This window comes from Pelodiscus sinensis, chromosome 3 (genome assembly GCF_049634645.1).
Source record: "Pelodiscus sinensis isolate JC-2024 chromosome 3, ASM4963464v1, whole genome shotgun sequence".
In the NCBI taxonomy this organism is placed as follows: domain Eukaryota; kingdom Metazoa; phylum Chordata; order Testudines; family Trionychidae; genus Pelodiscus; species Pelodiscus sinensis.
The window spans coordinates 141,781,148-141,806,554 of record NC_134713.1 but is presented as its reverse complement, the minus strand read 5'-3'; the positions used below and the strand labels follow the sequence as shown (position 1 = coordinate 141,806,554).

Genomic DNA, 25,407 nt, shown 5'->3' with positions numbered 1-25,407 from the left:
TCCCTGTCTTTTTAAAGATGTCCTTTTCAACTGAATGCTTACTAGACGATACCAACAAAAGTGATAACTGAACTGAAAGCAGGAAAAGGGGGAGACATCAGATAGCATAAGATACATCAAAATGTTTCTCTGAGTCTTCCCACTCATGCTTTAGGATCAGAGCACCACTAAGTTGCAGGCAAACAAGTCTCATTATGGATTCATATGGCAAACATATCATTCCATGACATCAATTATGCAAACTAGAAGTTTATGCCTCAGAGCCTCAGGATAGAGGTGCTGTTAATTCACTTTGCAGTTTTGATGCTGGATAGAACATGTGTCTTTTTGGATACCCTTAATGGTGTGTAAGAGCGAGGGGTGAAGAGGCTCATGAGAAAGAAAAGTATGTTTCCCTTCTGTGTTCCTTCTCTCCTGCAAATAGGGCCTAAGCCAATATACACAACTACACAGAGAGACAAAAATCTATCAGTGCAAGGCTGCCATAGGAATGAATGGGAGAGCTTCTCCACACAGGAGATGGGATATCACCTTAATCCTGTAGTAGCCATTGAACAGGTATGGTTAAAAATTCTGCAGGAATCTTTTATAGACTCTGAGACAGAGACTCTGTAATTCCAAGTTGAGTCACGTATAGCCAGTGTTTCAAAGTGTCTATTTTCTTGAAGACAATAAGACTAGGGGCTGCCTTACAGAGCATGAGAGAGAGAGATTTGCCCCACATATCTGCAAACTACCTAGTATCCCGATTTGTATTAATTTCAGATCCACTTTCCTATTTATCTTATCTCTTCACTTCTACATTGAACGTGACATGAGCTGTGAACAGAATTTATACTGTATGAGAACAGAGCACACGCTGAATTTCTTGTCATCCATATTAACAAATCCTCAAAGTGGTTCTATGTAAGTTTCTAATTTTACTCCCTAACCTCAGGGAATAAGAAAAAAAGTGCTGCCAGGGAGACATTTCTTGCTTCTTTGAGAAAAACATGTCCACAGAGGAAAAAAGATTTTACAAGAAAACGCACAGAAAATGCCTAGTATGTTCAGGGAGTTGCTTTTGTACCATTAAACATCTACACATCACAGAGCTTTTAATGTTCATAGAGAGAACTAGAGTAGTAAAGCTGAGGTTCTTGGAAAGTTACTTCTTAGTATGAAAGAACCCTCCGTTACCAGGTCAATTTGGTAAATACACCATCCCTACCTTTGAATGGTAATTGGAGCTCTTTGTGAGAAGGTCAACTTTGACATTTAGTCATTCCTTATTATTAATATTCCTATTACAGTAACATACAGAGGCTTCACTCAGGATCAAGGCCTCATTCTACAGGATGCCCTAAAGTAATTCATGTAAATAGAGAGTGCCTGTCTCAGAGACCAGTTTAAGCTGGGAGGAAAAACATAGGAAGGGTTGCAGGGGAGAGAAAAATAATTACATTTTACATACATCGACATTTTATTTTTCTAAATCACGTACTGTATTAGTAAATAGGAAAAATACCACTTAAAAGCTAAAAGCTGATTAAAATTCATACAAATATATTCTTATTACATTAAAATATTCAAACCTAATCACAGAAGCTCTAGCAGGGGTTGAGTGTCAGTAGTGGACAGCTAATCAGCTTCAAGGCACAAACAACTTACTGAGGGAAACCATGTTAAAAATTAAAGAGCCAGAGCTGAATTAAGTGTGTAAAGAGCTGTAACTTATTCAAGACACCTGTTAGATTGCATCACTAAATTCAGATGGGCTCATGTCATCTTTGTGTTAATCACACGGATGCTTATATTCCAGTGTTTGCGGATTTAGCATTTCTGTTACACTGTGGCTACGTCTACATTGGCCCCTTTTCCGGAAGGGGCATGTTAATTTCAGAGGTCGTAATAGGGAAATCCGCGGGGGATTTAAATATCCCCCGCGGCATTTAAATAAAAATGTCCTCCGCTTTTTTCCGGCTTTTAGAAAAGCCGGAAAAGAGCGTCTACACTGGCCCCGATCCTCTGGAAAAAGCGCCCTTTTCCGGAGGATCTTATTCCTACTTTGAAGTAGGAATAAGATCCTCCGGACAAGGGCTTTTTTTCCGGAGGATCGGGGCCAGTGTAGACGCTCTTTCCGGCTTTTCTAAAAGCCGGAAAAAAGCGGCGGACATTTTTATTTAAATGCCGCGGGGGATATTTAAATCCCCCGCGGATTTCCCTATTACGACCTCTGAAATTAACATGCCCCTTCCGGAAAAGGGGCCAATGTAGACGAGCCCTGTATGTCTACTCACGCTCTCACCTCTACCGTTTGAAGGAGGCTGCAGACTTTAGGATACAGGAGAATTGATCCAAACTGCAGGCCAGAGAGGATTCACCAGAAGAGGATTCATCCCAATTTTGCAACAGCAATGTGTTACTTTTTAAAAAAATCTTCCATGGAAGGACAACTGTAGTGTGACAGTCCAGTAGTTCTAATTGTATAAAAATCTGAAATTTGCATAACAAGGAGAAAAACTTGTAGAGAAAAGCTCCAGACCCAACTGGATGAACAATCACCTCAAAAAGGTTATTAGAAGTAAGCAGAGAGCCTATTTGGAACGGAAAAAGGGGCTAATGAGCAAAGAAAGCTACATTGTGGATATTAGAAAAGTTAGAAATAAAGTGAGACTTGCTAAAAGTCAACTAAATAAAAAAAGAATAAGGATGGATGAAGTTGGGATGCTATGCAGTATGGTTGGGAAGAAGATTAAAGATAATCTAGGTATAGCCCAAAAACTAAATGAATACTTTGCCTCCGATTTCAATAAAGATGATAATATGGAAAACAGGCATGAAGACAAAATGGCTAATGGAAATGAGCATCTGGAAATGAAAATTACCATAAATCAGGTGGAGGAAAAACCTGAAGAGCTTAATGCAACTCAGATCAGGGGCCTGGATAACTTCTACCCCAGAATACTGTCAGAAGCGGCATATGAGATTGCTGTCCGATAGCAAGGATCTGTAATAAATCTGTCTATTTGGTGACAGCATCAAATAACTAGAGGAAAGCTACTCTTAGCTATGCCTATACTATGGGAGGAGAGGGAAGGGGGACATGATCCAGGCAATTACAAACTTATTAGTCTGATCTCAGTAATATGGAAGGGCGTAGAACAAATTGTGAAGGAAAGAATAATTCGATTCATGGCGATGAATAGTAAAGGCGATGTAATGCAACTTGGGTTTACCAGAAGTAGATCATACCAGTTCCTTCAAAATAACTTATTTCCTGAGATAAGGGTGTGCAGGAGATATAATATACTTGGACTTAAAGTGAAGCATTTAACAGGGTACCACATGAGAAATTATTAGGCAAATTAGGGAAGGTGGAGACCAGTACAAGAATTTTAAGGTGGATAAGGAAATACCTGAAGGGAAGAAGGTAATGAGGTTGTACTGAAAGGTCAATTATTAGACTGGTTGGAGACAGTTAGTGGACTTCCCCATATAAGTCGTCTAGGGACCAATTTCAGTCAATATTTTTATGAATTATCTTGGAACAAAAGGTAGGAACAAACTAATGAAATTCGTTATTGATACAAAAATTGGGAGGAAGATTGGATTATTATTCAGGATGGTCAGGATAACACTGAAGACTGGAGTGACACAAATGGGCTGAAATTCAAGGATCTTGTAATGAATCTGTCTATAGTAAGAAGTGCAAGGTCACGTGTTTAGAGTCTAATCATTTCTGTTACTTGCTAGAGAGTCATCAATTGGATGCAACAGAGAAGAGGAGAGACATGAGTAGGGTGACCAGATGTCCCAATTTTATAGGGACAGTCCTGATATTTGGGGTGCTTGTCTTATATAGGCACATAATATTGCCCCCCGATTCTGATTTTTCCATACTTGCTATTTACGCACTCTAGACCCGAGTAGGAGGCTTGATCTCAGGATGACTACAATGACCCTGTGAAAAAGGGTCAGGTGAGGGCAGGTGATGAGGCATTTCAAGTACTAATGCCATTTTACAAGCCACTAGTAAAACCTCATTTGGAGTATTGTATACAATTCTGGTCATACATGTTCAATGCAGGGAATTCAAACTGGAACAGATGTAGAGAAGAGTTATAAGAATATTCAAGGGAATGGAGACCCTTTTATGAAACAAGACTAGAAAAGCTTGGCTTGTTTAGCCTAGAAAAAAAAGAAGGCTGAAAGAGATACAATTGCTCCAAATCAACACATTGGGTGACAAATACCAGGGAGAGTGAAGAGTCATTTACGCAAAAGAACAATGTTGGCAAAAGAACATATGGCTATAAACTGTCCATGAACAAACTCAGGAAGGTTTCTAATCGTTAGAGGGGGGAGGTTCTGGAACAATAGGCTGGCAAACAACTGAGTTTGGAGATAGAATGGGTCAAATTCATGAGTGTAATTGTGTGATGGATGAGGGCAGGCTCAACAGCCCTGGGACTTGATTCTGGTTTACGTCTTATGTTCCAAAAAGTTCATCTTTCAGGGTTTCAAGCTAGCCATGAAGGGATTTACCTCATAATACACTGGGAGGGATTTTTAAAAATCTCCTTCTGAAACACTGGCAAGTATGAGGGGTCTGAGGTAGCACCAAGCATCCTCCCTCTGAGATGTGCCTGGTAGGTAGGTTCCTACTCACGTGCTCAGCGCCTAACTGATCACTGATAGAAATGTAGCCGTGTTAGTCTGGTGTAGCTGAAACAAACTACAGGATTATATAGCACTTTAAAGACTAACAAGATGGTTTATTAGATGATGAGCTTATCATTTAATAAACCATCTTGTTAGTCCTTAAAGTGCTACATAGTCCTGTATTTTGTTTTAACTGATCACTGTATGTGGGGTTAGGATGGAATTTCCCCCTCCCCTGTGGGGGGGCATTCAGGCTTTTCATCTTCCTTTCCAGCATGCGGGTGCAGGTTTCCCAGAGAATCCTGGCACCTCTTGCTCACTTATTTATTTCCCCACCACTGCAGGGGCTTTGGGCACTGGAATATCTTGATACCGCCTATTCTCTGCCTGGGGCACATAGTAGTTTAGTTTCCTGTGGGCTCTAATTATGGGTGTTGGGTTTTCTCTTTAGGTGCTGGGTGGTACAGGTGGCCTGTCGTATACAGAAGGTCAGTTTAGGTAATCGGGTGGCCCTGTCTGCCTTTGAAGTCTATGGCTGTGAATTGGTAGTGCTCTGATATTACAGGGGTTTGCATCTAGAGGAGCAATCACTATGTGCCAGAAGCTTTGAGTTTTGAGTAAATAGCATGAATTCTTAAAAAAAAAAAAACAAACCCACACCTCTCGAGAAAATTAAAATGGAACACAGCCACCAAAGCATCTGCATTGGGGCACTAAGTTAAGGGTTTTTGGGTTTAGAACATTTCATACCATGTAATGACTCTGATTTAGTATTCATACTTCTCATACTTAGTATTCATACCTGCAGATTCAAACTAATACAGCTACCCCTCTGATACTTCTCAAAGTCTCTGCACATCAAGTTCATCTATACTAATACACTCCTCCAAGAAGTTGAGGCTTTAGTTACAAGCTAAAGTGTGTCCAATAATTTAATTAAAACAAGCAAGCAATAGTAGGTGATCTGATAAAGTGTATGTACCTTCTGCTTTTTTCAACCTAATGAAAATGGAAATCAGATAAGGTCATTAAAGAGCTAGAATAAATCATGACAAGATTCTATGCTGAAGCACTGTGCAAGGTACATAAATCAGGGCATTTATCTGGCTTCTTCATGTATTCTGACCTCAGACCTTCCCGTGCCTACCATGACTCCAGTGCTTTAACTTGCAACACAGTCTCAATTAGATTATTTATGCCCTGAATTAAATAGCTGTCTACAGCTGTTGCTGTAAATTGATTAATCCGTTGACAATAGTCAGAACTCCTGACCAAAGCACAGAGACAAAAAGCTCTAAATTTAGGCTAAAAAGTCAGTGCAATCCATTTTATGTTCTGTTCTCCTCTCCAGTTTAGGGGACTCTAAGTGCCACTGAGATTTTTCCTCCTGCACCCTACTTTACAATATACATCATAGTATCCTCTTTCTTCTGACAGAAGGGGGCTGGATGGAGCTCCATTCAGAAGCACATTTGTACTGTCTAGGTATGAAAAAGAGCTGTACAATGATGTAAAGTCATTTCTTCCCCTCTCTGAGAAGGAAGCTGAGTTTACACTGTACTTCCAGCCCTTGCTGGCTCACATGTGACCAAAGTCACACATATGCCTGAACCCAAACTCACACTCCCTGCTCAGAAACCGCTTCCAGGGCTTCTCCGCTCCTGGCATCTCATCAGTCTTAGTTGACTGACAAGAAGCTGGGAGTCTGGAAGCCTCTGGGAGCCACAAGTGACTCAGATCAATCTGGAACTGACTGTAAACAATTGATATAGCCCATTACCTTCAGACCAGACCATGAGTGACTCAGGAGTCTCAAGGTAGGATCCAGGGCTCCCAGCTCTATTCAGATAAGGCAAACTGTCAGACTGAGCAAATGACTTACTCAAAGCTACAGAATAATCCTCAGAGTTGAAATTAGAAAGTCTCACATTTTTTTCCCATGATTAAGCTTACTTTAAGTGTAAACCTCTCCTGCTGAGTAGGAAATACAAATCCAGGTTGAATCTCTCTAGTCCAGCACCCTCTGGACCAGTTGTCCCCAACGCGGTGCCCGCGGGCACCATGGCGCCCGCCGGGGCATTTATGTGCGCCCGCTGAAACATCTGGGCTGGCCCCGCCCCTGGCACGCGGCACATGTGCAGGGCTGGCCCGGGGCGTGAGCGGTCCCAGCCCCGGCCTCGGGGCACATGTGCGGTGCCGGCCTGGGGCACGTGGCTTGTGGGCGGCCCTGGGCACGCAGCCCATGCACGGTGCCGGCCCGGGGTGCGTTGCTGGCCCCTGCCCCAGGCGCGCGGCGCACGCGCAGTGCCGACCCTGGGCGCATGGCTCGTGGGTGGCCCCGGCCCCAGGTGTGCGGCGCATGCGTGGCCCCGCCCCCGGAAGCACAGTGTGAGTGTGGCCCTGCCCCCGGATGCCTGGCATGTGAGCGGCTCCGCCCCCAGGCGCCCAGCAGCCACGCAACGTTGGGGACCACTGCTCTGGACCTAAACAGTGCTGAACCAGGTCAATGTTGTCTAGCAGCCTTACCAACACTTCCACATCTTACTAGGAGGTTAGGAGATATTTAGGGGTAAATTAGAGCTAAACAACAACACAGAACATTGAGAGCCAGGACTCGTCGCTGTAAACAAACTTTATGGGACCACAGTAAATGTGGACCCACCCATGATATACAGACACCTGGCTGGCTAAAAGCATGCTGGACCATGGATGTTGTCAGACCAGAGTGAGACAGATTAGAGAGGTTTAACTTGTAATGGCTTTCTTACCAAAATTACATTATCTTTTAGTTTACATGCATATTCCCTATCGCCTACCTCAACTGTATCATTACTATGTTGAGAAAAACACTAAGCAGGCCATCAGAAAGATGTGGTAGCATCCCGACAATAAGTTTGCATTAGGTTGAATACATGACATCTGTATTCAACCTAAACACACATTCTTCTAGCCCAATGTTTAAATAGGTAATCCAGATTTCACATTCCCATTCTGATAGACAACAATAGCAATTGAATCCGAGAAACAAAAAGTAGACAGATTCATAAACACATAAAACACTGGAAATGCAAACCAGATGCGTATTGTTTTGTGTCTGTTATTTTTAAAAAGAACAAGTGTACCCATACTCTACTTTCCTTTTATAACCCTATTACTCTAAAACCACAAGTCAGTGATCATCCTTCCAGCCCAGACTGGACAGACTTTAACCTGCCAGTGTCATGCAGAAATAAAGTTGCACTTGAATGACAAAGTACATTTAGCTTTTGCTATCAGACATCGGTTCTGAAAAGGGCAATGAAAATGGGGAGGGGTGTAGAAAGACTGCCATTTGGGAGTCACTACTAAATCTCTACCCAGGCAGTCCAGAAAACTCATTACTCTTCAGGTCAGCTTGTTTTCTTGTTTTATATATCAGAATACAATACCAGCCTTATTGTTCCAAGTGCACAACAAAAATCATGGCTTTAAACACAGTCAAACCATTGTAATGCAAGCATATTGTAAAGGGTATTTTCTCTCCTCTATGAAGTCAGAAAAAGGTTATAACCATGGGAGCCATGTTTTACCAAAATATGGATTATAAAAGAGGTCTTTAATAGTCATGTCATTTCTGTCCATAAAAGTGAGAAAATTCCTTATATGCAACTTTTTCTACAACCTTGTTTCAAATTAGTGCTTATTTCCATGGCCTTAAATGGAAGGTTTTCCCATTTCTTCCATTTTTTAAGGTTAGAGTCAGGATTGACAATCAGGGAGACTATAGGCTTTTAATGACAGAAAAAATATTGGACAGGGAAGGGCAACAGTAGTATAAGGGACTATCACTAAGGTCTAAAAGGAAGCTTAATTTCAATGGCCTATTCAGCCTCCACTTCTACCCAGACTGCCAACAGAATGTTAATTAGTGACACTTGTTATGGGTGAGGATGGGGGTGGAGAGAGTTTGGGATATGAACAAGTACGTCCACTAGAAACTGAACTAAGAACACTAATTCATTTCACTCAGAGACCACGGAAAAGCCAGCAGATGGTAGTAATTTTTCTGTTACTGCTGACCAGGGCTGGCTTTGAAATGGAGAGAGAGGTGAAATCCCATTACTGCCAATCCCCTAAGCCAACCTCGTAAGTCTTTTAAGAGATTTTTAGCAGAGGAGAAAAGCTCAGCTCAGTTTTCTGTATTTTTATACTACTCCAGAAAGCCACTGTTAATCCAACACTGTTAACAAAGACCTCTACAGGCTTTTAAGGTTTGGCTTTAAAAATCAAGTGGTACCAGGAATCAATTTTTAGTGACTAAAACAGTTTACTAGTTGTAAATATTCATCTGCTGTGTGGCAAAATAACTGCCATAAAACTGAGCAACATTTTCTATACAAATTGTTTGTATGATTTAGACTATTATAATTTCAATGTACTTTTGAAAATGTGTACAGCTTAGTTAATGGTCACATATATCTGATCAATCATTAAGGTAAAGACTATGAATCCAGTCTACAAATAATCAGTTGGAAAATTTACACTGGAAAAAAATTCTCAACTTTATGCTGCCATTTTTACTGACAACTTTACTGTCCCTAATTTTAAATTTGATAGTCAACAAATTTGCTCATGGTTGGCAACCTTGCTCCACTGAACTGGCAGCTCAATTTGCAGAGCAAACATGGCCCACTGCTCAATTCTGTGTTGCTTACACTCTTGGCAGGAAGCTTATATTAAACACACTTTAGGAGTTAAGATTCCTAATGCAACAGCTGATCTACTTGCCCACTGAACCAGATATTAAAGAACAATATTTTTATGTCATCATTATCCATCATGGGAAACTAAATCATTCAAGGATTCACACAAAACAAAAATCATCTGTCTGAACACATGCCTGGTGTAATTGGCTTCTAGAAAGGTTTCATAGGAAACTGGTGTTACTCCGATATTGCTGATTTAAAGGTTATCCAGTCAGAGAGGCACAGAATGAGAATTCATTTTCAAATTTCGCCTCCTCACTGAAGCCTGCAAAGTGCATTGGCAATTAACAATTCCTATCACTTCTCCCAGTGCACCGTGAGAAGGCTCAGAACTCGTCTTACAAATTGCTCTTTTGAAGATCAAAAGGAAGCAGAATTTGTCTGTGTGCGCTCTAGATGAGATTGTAATTTAATGGAATTCTCAGAGAAAGCTTGGCAGTGTGTTCATATGACAGCCCCAGGGTAGAGAATTCAGGGGAGCTCTGTAACTCTTCCCTTCTGAGCCCCTTCCTTGCCTTTAATTGGCACCTCATTAGAAATTAATGAAAATGACATCCTCTATTCTTCCTGCTTTAGGCACAGAGTGTTACAAAAAGACCCATCACGATTCATAACACATTCAATTTATATAGCAATGGCTCTTAAGTATTATTTATGAGATGTGAATTTCTTGTCAGCAGTTAATAAGCTGAACAGAGGGAAAGGGGAATGAAAAAAAGATTGTGAATATATAAAAACAATCTTTCTACGGCTGAGAAATGTTGTGTTTGCGCATAAAGCATCTTTATTGGGATTCCCTTCTGAGTAGTAAATTGTTTTGTTTCACCCTCCCCTCTAAAGCCCCTACAGTATTATTAAATTTGTCTGAAGTTCCATGTAGTGTCAATGAAATTGGACCCATGGTTATGCCCTTCTCTGGATACACACTGAGAGGCAGTGGGAGCAAAGGAGCAGTTTGGAGTTCAGAGATGCCTCTCATGGTATAAAGGTTATGCCTGGCCCCAGTTCTCTGAAGTGCAGTGTCCTACAGGAGAGTGATTACATCTGAAAAGGTGCAACAGCCATGAAGCATCATATTGTTAGTTTTTCAGGTTCCAAGGCCTATGCTGTAGGCTCTGGATATAAATTTCAGACGGTGCTGGTAAGCAAGGCCATAGGCTCAAGCTAATGGGAAAAAGCCCCACCGGAAACTGCTGAAAATAAATCCATGCTTTGTTCGGAATGTAAACATTTTAATAATAATCAATGAGAGCACATGTTTCTGAGTATGGCAGACTGTGAAAGACACATTTGTGAAATCCGCACTGGGAAACAGATTGCAGACACCATTATCTAGTGAGCTTCTAGACAGCCATTTAATAGATGAAATATTCAGAAATAGACACTGCTTGCTTCAGAACTTTGGAGTAGATGGTGAAATACCACTGCATATGCAGCTCATGTGACTGCTCACTGCATGCCCAATAATAGCAGGAGGTATTGCATCAGACCTTGCATGCAAATAAGTCTGCTGGAGACAGCATACCCAACTTGATGAACAAATGGCCTAATTATATGTGCAAATATTAAAAGAAAGTTTCTTGACACCTTAAATGACTGTTTCTTAGAGCCGCTAGTCCAGGAACTCACAAGAGCAGAAGCAATTCTTGATTTGGTTGTAAGTGGAGCATAAGCTCTGGTTCCAAAGAGGAATATAGCTAGACCACTTGGTAAGAGTGACCATAACATAATTAGATTGAACGCCTCTGAGGTGGAGAAAATACCATAGCAGCCCAACATCGTAGCATTTAATTTCAAAAGGGGAGAACACCACAAAAATGAGGAAGTTAGTTTAACAAATTAAAAAGGTAGAGTGCCAAAATGAAATTCCTGCAAGCTGCATGAAAACTTTTAGTCACCATAAAGGAGGTTCAAGTTAAATGTACACCCCAAATTTAAAAAAAAACATAATAAGAGAATCAATAAAGAGCCACCATGGCAGAGATGCAAATTGAAAGAAGCAGTGAGAGGTAAAAAGGCATCTTTTAACAAGTGGAAGTTAAATTCTAATGAGCAAAATAGAAAGGAGCATAAACTCTGGCAAATGAAGTGTAAAAAAGTTTACTCATCTCCGTAACTGTTGTTTTTTGACATGTGTTGCTCATGTCTATTCCACGTAGGTGCGCACACACTGTGTGCACGTGTTGGAAGATTTTCCCTTAGCAGTACCTGTCAGGCTAGCAGGGGAGCCCCCCCCGGAGTGGCACCAATATGCTGGCTAATATATATCCCTGCTGGCCTTCCACCCCCTTAGTTCCTTATAACCAGACTACCCCGAAGAAGGGGAGGCAGGCAGGATTTGGAATGGACATGAGCAACACGTCTGGAAGAACAACGGTTACGAAAGTAAGTAACTGTTTTTTCTTCTTCAAGTGATTGCTAATGTCCATTCCACATAGGTAACTCCAAAGCAGAAACCCTAGAAGGCAGAGTGAGAGTTCTAACCTTCAATTGAGCATAGCATAACCTGCTCAAGGCTGCATCCTCCATAGCCTGATGAACCAGTGCGCAATGGTTGGCAAAGGTGTGGATAGAAGACGATGTGGTCGCCCTGTAAATGTCCATTACAGGGACCTGAGCTATGAAGGCCATAGAGGAGACCTGAGCCCTGGAAGAATAGGCTGTGAGGGGAGGCGCACTGGAACCCCGACCAACTCGTAGCACTTCTTAATACAGTAAGGGTATGTCTAGACTACATGCCTCTGCCGACAGAGGCATGTAAATTAGACATACTGACATAGTCAATGAAGCGGGGATTTAAATATTCCCCGCTTCATTAGAATCAGCTGTTTGTCGGCACAAACTGGCAGTCAAGACTGGGATCAGTCAACAAGGAAAGTCTTTGTCGACTGATCCCTTATCCCTTATGTGAAACGAGACAAAAGGGATCGGTCAACGAAGGCTTTCCTTGTCAACCAATCCCAGTCTTTACTGCCGGTTTGTGCCGACAAACAGCTGAGCCGACAATGCTAGGGCCCCATACATTTGGTCAGGATCAGACTGAGGTCCCACTGAAGTACAGGTTGGCACACATGTGGGTAAAGCCAATCCAAGCCCTTCAGGAACCGATGGACCACCAGGTTTGCAAAGAGCATCTTGCCCCGTGAGTGCAGGTGGAAGGCTGAGATGGCCGCTAAGTGCACCTTAATCAATGAGGAGGATAGTCCCTGAACCCTAAGGTCCAGAACGTAGTCCAGGACCAGTGGGACCTCTGTGGATGGCCCAAATGGAGAAGTGCTTCCACTGAGCTAGATAGGTGGCTTTAGCTGAAGGCTTCCTACTTCCCAGTAGGACCTCCTGTACCCGCTCTGAGCATTGCAGTTCTGCTGCTGTCAGCCACGGAGCTTATAGGCCATTAGGTGCAGGGACTGCGTTATCCTGCGTTATTGCATCTGGGTTCAGAGGGAGGGCTATTAGCCTTTTGCAGGAAAAGCTCTGAAGGAACGTGAACCAATGCTGCCTGGGCCACACTGGCACAATAAGCATCAGAGAGGCCTTAAACTCCTGCACCCTTAGGAGCACTTTGTGTACCAACGGGAAAGGCGGGAATGCATAAAGTAGGCCCTTAGGTCAGGGGGTGATGAGTACCGGCACCTCCAGTCAGAGCTCAACAGCTTTTCCCCTAGAGTACCGGCACCAATTTAAATTTTTTTTTTAAACAAAAAAAAGCAGTGTTAACAAGCATATGGACAAGTGGGGATCCAGTGGATATAGTGTACTTAAATATCCAGAAAGCCTTTAACAAGGTCCTTCACCAAAGGCTATTAAGCAAAGTAAGCTGTCATGGGATCAGAGAACATGGATCAGTAACTGGTTAAAAGATAGGAAACAAAGGGTAGGAATAAATGGTTAGTTTTTAGAATGGAAGTGAAAACTGGTGTCCCCCATGAGTCTGTACTGACACCATTCCTATTTAACATATTCATAAATGATCTGGAAAAGGGGGTGAACAATGAGGTGGCAAAATTTGCATATACAAAACTGCTCAAGAGAGTTAAATCCAAAGGAGACTGAAGAACTTCAAAAGACTCTCAAAAAAACTGGGCAATAAAATGGCAGATGAAATTCAAGGTTGATAAATGCAAGAAAACATCCGCTCAATGTACAACTGCAGTCAACAAAGCAAACAGAACTGAAGAAAAGGATAGAAAACATCATATTGCCTCTGTGTAAATCCATGGTACACTCACACCTTGAATACGATGTGCAGATGTGGTCGCCCGACTAGGGATGTTAAAGGTTAGCCGGTTATGCATATGCCGTACCAGCATGCTTACTGGGAAACCAGATAACCAGAAGGTCCTGGTGGTGAGGCAGGGCTGGAGAAGCCTCTGCCACCCTTGGCTGTGGCGGGGCTGGGTTAGCCCAGAGCAGTGGAATCAGGCAGGAGCTGTCCCCCACCACGCCATGGCCACAGTGAGCCAGCGCTGAAGCAGCCCCCTGCCTGCGGCTACTGGTTAACCAAACTGTTTAACCAGTTAACTCTTTGGGGGCACTTTTTATATCCCTGACCTTAAAAAAAGATATTAGAATTGGAAATGGTTCAGAAAGAGCAACAAAAATAGTGAAGGGAATGGAATGGCTGCCATATGAGGACAGATTAATAAAATTCAGACTTCTGAGCTTGAAAAACAGGGCCATGATTATATCCTACAGCAGGTGGGGTTCACCAAATTAAATATGTAGCAGATTTAAAACGAACAAAAAGGAAGTAGTTTTTCACACAACGTCCAGTCAACCAGTGGAATTTCTTGCCAGAGGTCAGCGGGAAGGCCAACACTACAACAGGATTCAAAAACAAATTAAATAAATTCATGTAGCATAGGTCCATCAATGGCTATTAGCAGGGCTCGCTGAACCGTGGCGAGACCTGCTCGCCAGCTGCACTGCCCGGCGATCTGTGCATGCGCAGATTGCAACCTGGAAGAGCCGAGTTCAGGCAATCTACTCGCCACGGGCGAGTAGATTGCATTATTTGTCAAGCACTGGCTATTAGGATGGTGTCCCTAGCCCCTGTTTGATAGAAATTGGGAATATGCAACAGGGGATGGATCACTTGATGTTCTAGATCACTGTTCTGTTCATTCCCTCTAGGGATGTAAAATCCCGTTTAACTAGTTAACTCATTAAATGTTAACTTTAACCGGTTAAATGATTAAATGGGGGCAAGGTGGGGAGGCTGCTCCAGCCTACTTGGGCTGGAGAAGCACCCACACTGCGGGCAGCCCCTCACCGGACTGCCTGCTCCCAGTCTGTGACCCTGCAAGGGTTGGGAGATGGCAGCCTCCCTCCCTCCCCACCCCTCCCTTGCAGCTTCTGGCAGCCTTGCATGCTGCCAACTCCCAGCCCCAGGGCTTGAGCAGCCCTCTACCCACTGCGGGCCACAGGGCTGCTCCTGGGTAACAGTTAAGCATCACTTTATAAATATCACCCATTGAGGGTGATGCTTTCTGTGTAACTGGTTAACTGTTCATATCCTCAATTTCCTCTGGGACACCTGGCATTGGCCACTGTCAGGAGACAGGACACTGGGCTAGATGGCCCTTTGGACTGGTCCAGTATGGCTGTTCTTAAGTAAATCCTCTCCCTAGCAAATGGGTTATCAATGTGGAAATGCAGTACTACAAAAGAAAAAGGCACCTTATTTTGGAGGAGCTGTCTCTTGAGGGTTTGTTGTTAATGCTGCCCTTCCAGAGAAGCAGCAGACATTTTGGGAAAATTTTCTTAAAAGAAAAAACTGTTAACAAAGTAAGGGACATCCAAATTAAAGGAAAAGGCATGCATATTTCATTTATCTATTTCTCATGTTTAGTGTTAATTCTAGTGTGGGAGGAAGTGATTTTATGGGAAAAAGACACATTGTAAATGTTGAAAAGATGTTAAGCTGCCCTTGGAGACTGTATCCTTGCCTCTTTTGGCATAGTTGTTTTGACAGATGGCACAGTGTCACAAGCTGTGAAAATAAAAGTTTATGGAGAGTCCCAAATCTGAAAACTGTAGCTCTGGAACATGGACAGATGATCCTGTTATCTCGTTTTTGATCATTTCCGAATATGGATCGACTTTGAAAGTCTGTTACTTTTCTTGGGAGAGGTCTATGTAGAGTTGCATCTTAACGTCTGTTGATCTGGCTATGGCCCAACATTACAGAATTAAATTCAATAGAAAGTTGTCATCTAAACCAGTTCCCCATCAGCTGAGCAATGGAAGCCCCTTTTCTCCTGTCTCCCACCTGATGCGACTGTGAAAAGAACTCCCACTCCAAGAATCAAAGGAAAATGTTTTCTTCGGGAACTGAGTTCACTTTCCAAAGAAAACAAGATTCTTTCCTTGAATTGGTGTGGTTCATTGCAGAATTAGAGCAAAACACAGCTTGTTTTAGCAGCTTACTGATAACTCATAATTTGCTTAAGAATTGTGAAGAATTTTTAATTTGGGGTATGTTTTTTGTACACGGGAGCCAGCAAAGCCATACAGTACACAGGCAATTTTTTGGCAGATTTTTCTATTTTAAACCATATCCAATGTATACTTCATTCCCTTTCCAATAGTGTGTTATCCAGTGCACCTTCTAGAATGGCAATGGCTCTTTCGGGCTAAGGTCAAGGGTACAAAACTATATGGAATACATTGCCAAGGAGTGAGATAATTTGCAGTGGTTTTTCACTCAGGCTAATGTGCAATCTCAGTCAATGCAATAGTTGTGGTCAGTGGCTAACATAGCCTATATTGATTTTAATCCCTATTCCAGATGGATTTGTGCACGATTACACACAATCGTGAGATTTATACAATAAATCCCCCTTTTTCTGCAGGCAAGAAAAACAGCCCTGTTTGTACTTTTTTGATCACCTTTCTGCCAAATATTACCATGAAAACTACTCTTGAAATATAAAAATTTGGAGAATAAAGGATCCAGGGATTTAACGTTATACTGGCAAAGGTCCAGAAGTCCCATTAGTTTTGTCTCCCCTCCCCCCACAATTTACCCCTTCCCCCAGCCGCCAGGGGCCTGTTCTCTTTTCCCCTCTGGCATTGCGGCCAAGGGCTGGGAGAGGGTAGAAAGGGCTACTTACCAGTGTGCTCATAGGCAAGATGGCAGAGCCCCAGCCCTGCTGGCCACTCCTTTGGTGGTGCAGCTGCCCTCAGTGGACATATTTCAGGATAGCTCTTTCCCTTGTGGGTTTACTGCCCTTAGTGGCCACTGTCATACTTCCTCCCTCCGAACAGCAGCTCCTTCCTCTTCATGTTATGTAAAACTGTCCCTTTCCCGGAGCTTCTGGTTGGCCTGGCACAACCAAACCCTGCCCTCGCTTTAAGTTAGGAGAATAGGAGGCTGCATACAAAATCTGGTGACCCTAGCTCTTAACATTCAGGAGGTGCACTTGAACGAACGGACACGCAGACAGACACACACGTGCAAATGTAACTGTTTCAGTAAAAAACGACATCCCTACCTGAAATAATTATACTGATACAAAATATATATGTAGTTATACATATATAAATGGCATTTGATTTAAATGCTTTTCAACTTTAATAACATGAAGATATCACTAAATTAGAGAAGGACCCTAAAAAAGTTTTTAACTTAATTGTTGCTCACTTTTGTTTATTTTGGCATTTAATTGCCACTTTTTTTTAACAAGACAGTGCAAAGACATTTAGACCAGTGGTTCTCAAACCTTTCCAGACTACTGTACCCCTTTCTGGAGTCTGATTTGTCTCGTAAACCCCCAAGTTTCACCTCATTTAAAAAAAATCAAGACATAAAAACAGAGAACTGTCATAACTATTCCTGAAAAATTGCTTACTGTCTCATTTTTACCACATAATTATAAAATAAATTGACTGACTTATAAATATTTTATTTACATTTCTGTGTATAATATATAGAGCCATCTAAACTGTCTGCATGAAATTTTAGTTTGGACTGACTTCACTAGTGATTTTATGTAGCCTGTTGCAAAACTAGGAAAATATGTAGATAAATTGATGTCCTCCCTAGAAGATCTCTGCATACCCCCAGAATGTGTGCTATACCTGGTTAAGAACCACTCTCAGACAATAAAATCTCTACTAAGGGATACCTAAAACAAAAGGAAAAATTATGTAGAACTTTAAAGACTAACAAGATGGTTTAATAGGTGATGAGCTTTTGTAGGCCAGACCCATTTCCTCAGATCATATTCTGGAAGAGAACTGGCATGACCATATATATCATGCCAATTCTCTTCCAGAATATGATCTGAGGAAGTGGGTCTGGCCCACAAAAGCTCATCACCTATTAAACCATCTTGAAGCAAAATGCAGGACAATGTAGCACTTTAAAGACTAACAAGATGGTTTATTAGATGATGAGCTTTCGTGGGCCAGACCCACTTCCTCAGATCAAATAGTGGAAGAAAGTAGTCACAACCATATATAACAAAGGATACAATTAAAAAAAATGAACAAATATGAAAAGGACAAATCACATTGCAGAACAGGAGGGGGATGCGGGGGGGGGGGGGCGAGGAAGGAAGGTAAGTGTCTGTGAATTGATGATATTAGAGGTAGGGAGAGTGGGATGTTTGTGAGTTAATGGTATTAGAGGTGATAATTGTCCTGCATTTTGCTTCAACTACCCCAGACTAACACGGCTACATTTCTATCACTATTCTACATGCAAGGCACTACATTTAGCCGTTTGGAATGGAAATCCATCAACCATACGAAGAAACTCGCACAGATACAGACAGACATCATCTTTCTATCCAAGTGCAAGAAAATGGACATCGTACCCAAAGGACTGAAAGTGAACAATCCATTAAGATCAACATACTGCACTGACTACAGTGAAAGACTCTGCCTCACACTATCCAAGAAATTAAGAAACCACCTGATAAGTATTTTATACAAGAACTACCTCTAATATCATCAATTCACAGACACTTACCTTCCTTCCTCCCCCCCCCCCCCCCCCCCACCGCATCCCCCTTCTGTTCTGCAATGTGATTTGTCCTTTTCATATTTGTTCATTTTTTTTAATTGTATCCTTTGGTATATATGGTTGTGACTACTTTCTTCCACTATTTGATCTGAGGAAGTGGGTCTGGAAAGCTCACGAAAGCTCATCAGCTAATAAACCATCTTGTTAGTCTTTAAAGTGCTACATTGTCCTGCATTTTGCTTCAACTACCCCAGACTAACACGGCTACATTTCTATCACTAAACCATCTTGTTAGTCTTTAAAGTGCTACATAGTTTTTCCTTTTGTTTTAGCAAGATCATACTAACACCGCTACTTCTCTATTACTATTCAAGGGATACCTAGTCAGGGAGGTGTGCGTTTCATACTTGCACTTGCTACTGTTTGGATAGAAATACTTTTCTACCAAACTAGCAGTGATAGGACAACAGTATGTAGACAGCCAATGAGATGGCTTCATCTTCATATAAGAACTTATTTTTAAATGGAAATTTAGAATTTGCAGAATTCAGAAAAAATTGCTGATACTAAAATTGCTGATACTAAAATTATAATTATTTTTATACTTGCAAAATTTTCTTGACACTGATGTTAAGGAGGATTTGTGTGTATTTCAGGCAGGCATTTACAAACTCCCTCATTCAAACTATGACATACACAGCCTAAGAGCTGCAGCTTCTGCATCCATGATGCTGGAAGAGAAAATATACCAAGCCAGGTCACAGAGAGCAGGGCTGCACTAGTTTGCTGAAAATCTCACTTCTGGACATGCAATCTGCTTCCATTAAAGCCTCTGCACCACAATTTTGATTTTATAAGCAGCTAGTGGTTCTGGTTGATTCTTAACATAATTCCAGTACACTTCTATGGTTAATACCCAATACCAGGGAGTTAAACATATTCTAGCCAATACATGGTTGTCTTCGTAGCACTTATTTTCAAGAGACATTTCATACTGAAGATAGGCTCCCCTAACTATGCTTGCATAACCAGTTTGGCTCTCATTTCTATGGAGTAGGACATCCCAGAGTGCATTGTTCCACGTGGCTCAGGATGCTATTGTATGTGCAAGTCTTCTGAGCATTCAGTTACCTTACTGAGGCATCATAAAAACAGCTAGACAGGCTTCACCAAATGTATCAACAGGAGTAGGCAGTGTAGTATACAAAAAGCACAACCTTGGCTTAAACATGATTATGCCATGAAAAAAAATGCAAATAAAACTATGCTGTGTTTGCCATAACCACGTCTAGTGAGTGTATCAGAAATGAATTACAACAAACACAATTTTATGTGTGTGACTGAAACATTAATTTTTCCCCACAATGTCCACTCACATCCATCACTTTTCCAAAAAGAACCTTTTGTGTGTAATATTCCATGTTCCAAAGTCTGATAATTTTAGAGTTGTCTGAATAAAAAGTTGGTGGCCAGCAATATTGACAATTGCATCTGCTTTCTCCTCCTCCAAAATAATGAAATAGCTGAACAACTTCCTCTACTTTTGAAAAAGTCTCCTTAGGGATGACATCAAGCATAGAAATGTTCATTGCTTGGTGGTTTTTGTTTTGTTTTGTTTTTTAAAGTTACAGACCCATTTAAAGATGGAATTCTTATACAGGAGAAAGAACTGCCTTGTAATGTATATACAGGACAGAAGAAATTTATTTCTGCTCCAGGTTCTGCAGCAGACTTGTGTGTGATCTTCAGCAAGTCCACTGATCTCTCTATCCTTCAAACTTCTGCAGCTGTAAAGTGGGCATAACATTCACCTACCTCACAGAGAGTTATGAAGTTACTTTCATTTATTCATGTTAAATGGTTTGAGACCTTTGGAAAAGAAGCTCTACCAAAGGACAAAGCATTAGTGGAGATCTAACTGTAACTTTTGCCATCAATGATAGAGCTAGAGGTAGAGCTAGAGCTAGAGCTAGAGCTCTCTCCCCCCCCCCCCGAATGCTACATTTTCTCATCCATGCAACATTACCTAATGTCATTCTGTCAAAAAGCTGCATTTTAAGAGTACTGACACCAGTACTTACCACAGCGGCATGATCCCAGTTCCTGCTGTACTAGCTCCAGTTTTGTTTGGCACTGGAAGCACCTACGTCTGCTCTTCTGTTTGGATCGACTGGTTTCCTCAGGCCTGTCATTACTGTCCTCCAATAGTCGTGGCCGTTTCACAGGAGAAGCCTCGCTCTCTGACTGTGAATCTGTCATACGCAGAATAAACATTTGGGGATAATGTTAATCTCTTTTTTGAGGTCATATTCTAGAAAATTTAAAGGTCTATTACTTTCATCTGGGGTCCCTTACAAGCAGCATGTTCCTGCCTGTTCTGTTGCACTGATGCATTCTTTAACAGTCAAAACAGGAACCACCTAAGGGAGCAATTATCTTTGTTCCCTATAAGGACCCCTTCTGGTTCAGAATACTGAACATGAAATGAACTAGATAAGTCCTCCTGGCCAGTGTTCCCTTTAAGGTGCACGCTTGTGCGGACGTGCACCAAGAATTTGAGGCCTGCCCACCTGCTCAGCAGGGCCGCACAGTAAGTGGTTACTCAGCTGCTCCGGGGCGGGGCCATATGGCAGGTGGCTGACTCCCCTTCCCCCCCCGAGGAGCAGGGCAGCCACCACGCAGCTCTGGCCTTAGCTTCAGCCTGGCCACAGCCAGAGCCGCATGGCAGGCAGCAGCTGTTCTGGCAGCCTTGGCCGGGACCAGAGCCACGTGGTGGGCAGGAGGTGTTTTGGTGGCCCTGGCTGGGACCAGAGCCACATGGCAGGGGGCAGCTGTTCCAGGGGTCGGAGCTGCCATGCAGCGGGAAGCCGCCTGCGGGTGTTGCCACTGGATGTGACCTGGGAGCGGGATGTAGCGGTGGCCAAGGAGTTCATGCTGCGCAACCTGTCGGAGACAAGTGAGAGCAACCAGTGCCCAGCCCTTACTCCGGAGGCAGTGTGTTCACACAGTGTTGTCCGCTCCGGATTGGGCCGCCGGCTTCTTGCCTCGCCCCTTGCTGCCCCCTGCCACACACTCCCCAGAGACAGCAGCCGCCAGCTCATTCTTTGCCCCTGGGCCAGAGAGATCAGAACATGGGGCTGGACTGAGTGAGTGGCCCAACACTCAGGGCTGGGAGATACGAGGGAGCCTGGTAGAAAAAATAAATCATAATCAACAGATATTCTAAGCTCCTGGGGGCAGCGACCCCACGGCCTCTCTCTTTCCTCGGTGTCTAGTCCCCGGTTTGCTTTGACACTTAATCCGTAAAATGTGTTGAGTTGGCCCTCAAATGTTAATGGAAACAACATGGTAAACACCTGCCCCTTTCCCTGCCCATCTCTCCTTCTAGTTCCCACTTCCCCTGTGCTGGTTGAAGGGAAGACTAGAGCTGCCTAAAAACTGATGGTGCTGGGGGCACAAGTTCCTGAAACCTTTCTCCTGAGGCTTGATTGCTTGGGGTTTGCACCACCATTTATTACTGGTGTTGTGTAGTAGCGCTGCACAGGTCTTTAAGAAAAACAGTGTATTGTTCAAACTTTGCAGGTATGTGTGTGTATGTGTGTGGGGGGAGGGATCTTTTTACCTTATCTGTAACTGATGGCACGATACAGTACATTTGCACTTAGGGGCAGCCATAATAATAGGGATGCTGGAGTGGAAGTTCTGACTTAACAGCTCTTTTTTATTCTTTGTGACTGGGAAAGGGCTGTTTTAGTATTCTTTCCTCCATAACGTTCAAAAAATTATATATAAACACACATGATATTTGTTAGTAACTGGTGGGTGCCACAGTGGCACACATCCGAACTAGTGCAATACATCAATATTGGCGCACAAGACAAAACTCACTCCACTCATGGATGGAAAATCTTAGAGGGTATACTGCTCCCAGCCACGGCTCAGTTGTGCACAGGCACATATAGTGTGCACACCATCCTAAACAACTGCAAGCTTTATTTTTCATCTTATTTAATTTCTTCTACAGGACTTTATTTCCCCTATTCAAACCAACTGCACAAAGCTTCTGATGAAAGACAACTGAAAGTGAGGTCAGCCTATTTCTTGCTGGGATAGAAGTGAAGTTTTAAGGCACTGCGTGCTAGCTCTAGCTCTGAAAACTGAAAGCAGAATACAAAAGCATCATACTGTGCCTCCCTTTCGCTACAAGACATGTAGATGGTATCATGATACCATCTACATGTTTTGTTAGTTTATAAAGTGTTACCAGACCATTTGCTTGCTGTTTTTTTTTCTATAACAGACTAACTCAGCTACCCCCTAAAGTGACTTTCTCTACAAGAATAACAATCTAAATGTAAAATGATTGCACTTCACCAAGGTAAACAAAACCCATTGATGCTGTAGATTCAAAGTACTCCTGGATTTTTTTTAAACTCAGCACAGCACTACTTCCATTAATAACCGTATTTATATTATTTTCCTCTTTTAGAAAATGGTGTGCGTATGTGTGGGTTTGGGGGTGCGGATTTAAATCTTCGAGGATGTAAATCAGCTGATGCTGCAATTGTTAGTGTATCTGTTGTAAGAAGGAGAAGCTAATTAATTATCTTCACGCAACATATCGTTATACCACAGTGATTAGCATTATAGAAGTGTAAGATGAATGGATCCAACTCTCAAAACTGCCATCTTGCTTGTGCGATGATCTTCACAAAACTAACTTCCTTCAAGCTAAAAGGGTTAGGTAAGCATTTGTTTTAGGTGAGATAATGCAGGAGAAAATCCATGTTGGGGAGTCCAGGATTGAGACAGAACGTACATTCCCAGACACCATGGTCTCCCTTCCAATATGGTCAGATGCTGAGGTACCCCTTTTTCCCCAGGCCTAGGAACAAAGTAATATTTAAAACAAGAAGCAAATCCTCCTTCTTCCGTGTTATTTCTGTGACTACAGTCCCCCTTGATTCCACAGCCACTGCTCAGAAGATAACCCTTCTGTGCATAGGGAAAAAAGGCTGGTTTCTCCAATATAATATCCAAGTCTATATTTTGAGGAACAGCTCTGATATAACATTACAGGCCTGCACTAAGGGGAGGGGGGAGGAACGTAATTCAACATTGCTGTTGCAGCAGAATCAAGTCTCAATCACTTCATGAAAGGTACTGAAAGTGTTTTTGTCCCATCTACATTACAAATCAAATTGACTGCAGTACTATGTCGAGGAGATCCACTGCTAAAAGCCCTTGATAAAATGGGTCAATATCAGAGTGTAGGATGGGGAAAAAAAATCCAGGTTACTGTAGCAACACCAATTGTAAAAACATAAATTCAGCAATACAAAATTAAACATCTCTTCCTGGTAGAACCCTAGGACCTTGGATAAGTAAACAGCTTTATTTTAAAAAGCCACGGTGCTGTTCACTATCATGGTGGAAAACCGGTTTAATTTGTGTGAGCTGAACTATTTTTAAAATAAAATTTCATCAGCAAGAATAGTTTTAGAACCAAATTGAACGCTCTGTACTTTACCAGAACACCCTATACAAGGGGTGAGGAAGCCAATCATTACCCAAGCAACAAAGCCAAGACTCTGCAGGAGTATCATAACAGCTTAAACAGTAATCAAAACCCTTGTAACTTTCTATACTGATTACTATTTAACTCCTCTTTGATTTTCTTGATATCCATAGTGTGCTTTCTCCCAGCCAGTCTGTCCAAAAAGCATTAGCCAACATTATCTAACCAGACCATGTCACCTCATTTCTAACCTGCTCCAATGAGTACCTTTCTTGTCCACCGTATACAATTTAGCCACATTCCTTTCAGGCCCTCAAAGGCTACATAACTCTTTTCCTACTTTATTTCAGATCTTGTCACAGATATTTCTCCCTAACCCTCTTATTCCACCACCAAAGCCATTATCAATTTCTCACCCTTGTCTTTGGGCTTTCTTCCGTGCTACTCTGTGTATAGTATTCACAGGTGCCTGCCTCCTGGAATAATATACAGGCCACCTACAGCTCATTCATCACTCACCAAAAGATTCACTTCAGTGAGGTCTCAAGTGAAAAACTTATTACATTTAAATAAGTTTACCTAGAGCGATTGCTTCTGGATTTCTAAATGGATCTGATTTTTTGTGTCTGTCTTTTTAATCTGTTTTGTACAGCTCTAAACATATGGTTGGTATGTAAGTTCTAAATAAATATAGGACTGTAGTTAACACACCCTCTCCTGCCCACTCAGATACCACAAAGATGACGGCCATGAAAGAATCTAGAAGGGAAGAGTGAGAAATGGATGATGGATCTTTGTAGTTATGGATCCACTGGTATTTTCATCTCAGACTACCTCTGTGCAGCAACACAGATGAAGTTCCACAACAAAGACTCTTTGAACAGGCTCCAAGAATCCTAATTAAGCCAGACTCCTTAGTAGTAGATTTGCATCAGTTCCGCTGTACCTAACAAAATTAGGCTGGGCACAATGGACTAAGAGGTTAATATACACCTGATGTGCCAGGAGTACTCCCTTTCCACAGGAATGTGCATACAGTGTTTAATCAAGCGGTCTGCTACTCATAGAATCATAGAACCATAGAGCTGGAAGAGACCTCAGAAGGTCATCAAGTCCAGCCCTCGGCCCCAGGCAGGACCAACCCCAACTAAATCAACCTGGCCAGGGCTTTGTCAAGCTGAGACTTAAACACCTCTAGGGATGGAGACTCCACTACTTCCCTAGGTAACCCATTCCGGTGCATACCTCTTTTGCTGCTCAACATTTGGGCATAACAGAAACTGTCCTACTCATCACTCCGAGCAACATGTACATTTCCCTTTCCAAATGACTAATCTCACACATATCTCTGCTCTGAGAAAAATTAGCCATTCTGGTTCTTCTCGGCACTCAATTTTGCATTTTAAATCAAGTCAACGGCCTACTGGTTTATTATGAAGTCGGCATGAGAAATTCAAATCCATGTGCCAAACACTGTCTAATTTAGGTACTATAACCAAGTGCCTGGATAGGCTCCACCAAAATTAGAT

General features: G+C 42.3%; 1 protein-coding gene across 4 annotated transcripts in view; it reads right to left on the bottom strand.

The window, feature by feature from the left end:
* Positions 1-25,407, bottom strand: part of ZFAND3 (zinc finger AN1-type containing 3) — a 281,926-nt gene that overhangs the window by 13,104 nt on the left and 243,415 nt on the right. For all 4 annotated transcript variants that reach the window (XM_025186351.2, XM_025186352.2, XM_006126534.4 and 1 more), the window contains one exon: positions 20,442-20,612. In XM_025186351.2, the coding sequence (XP_025042136.1) occupies positions 20,442-20,612 (171 nt within the window). The remainder of the gene's footprint in view (positions 1-20,441; positions 20,613-25,407) is intronic.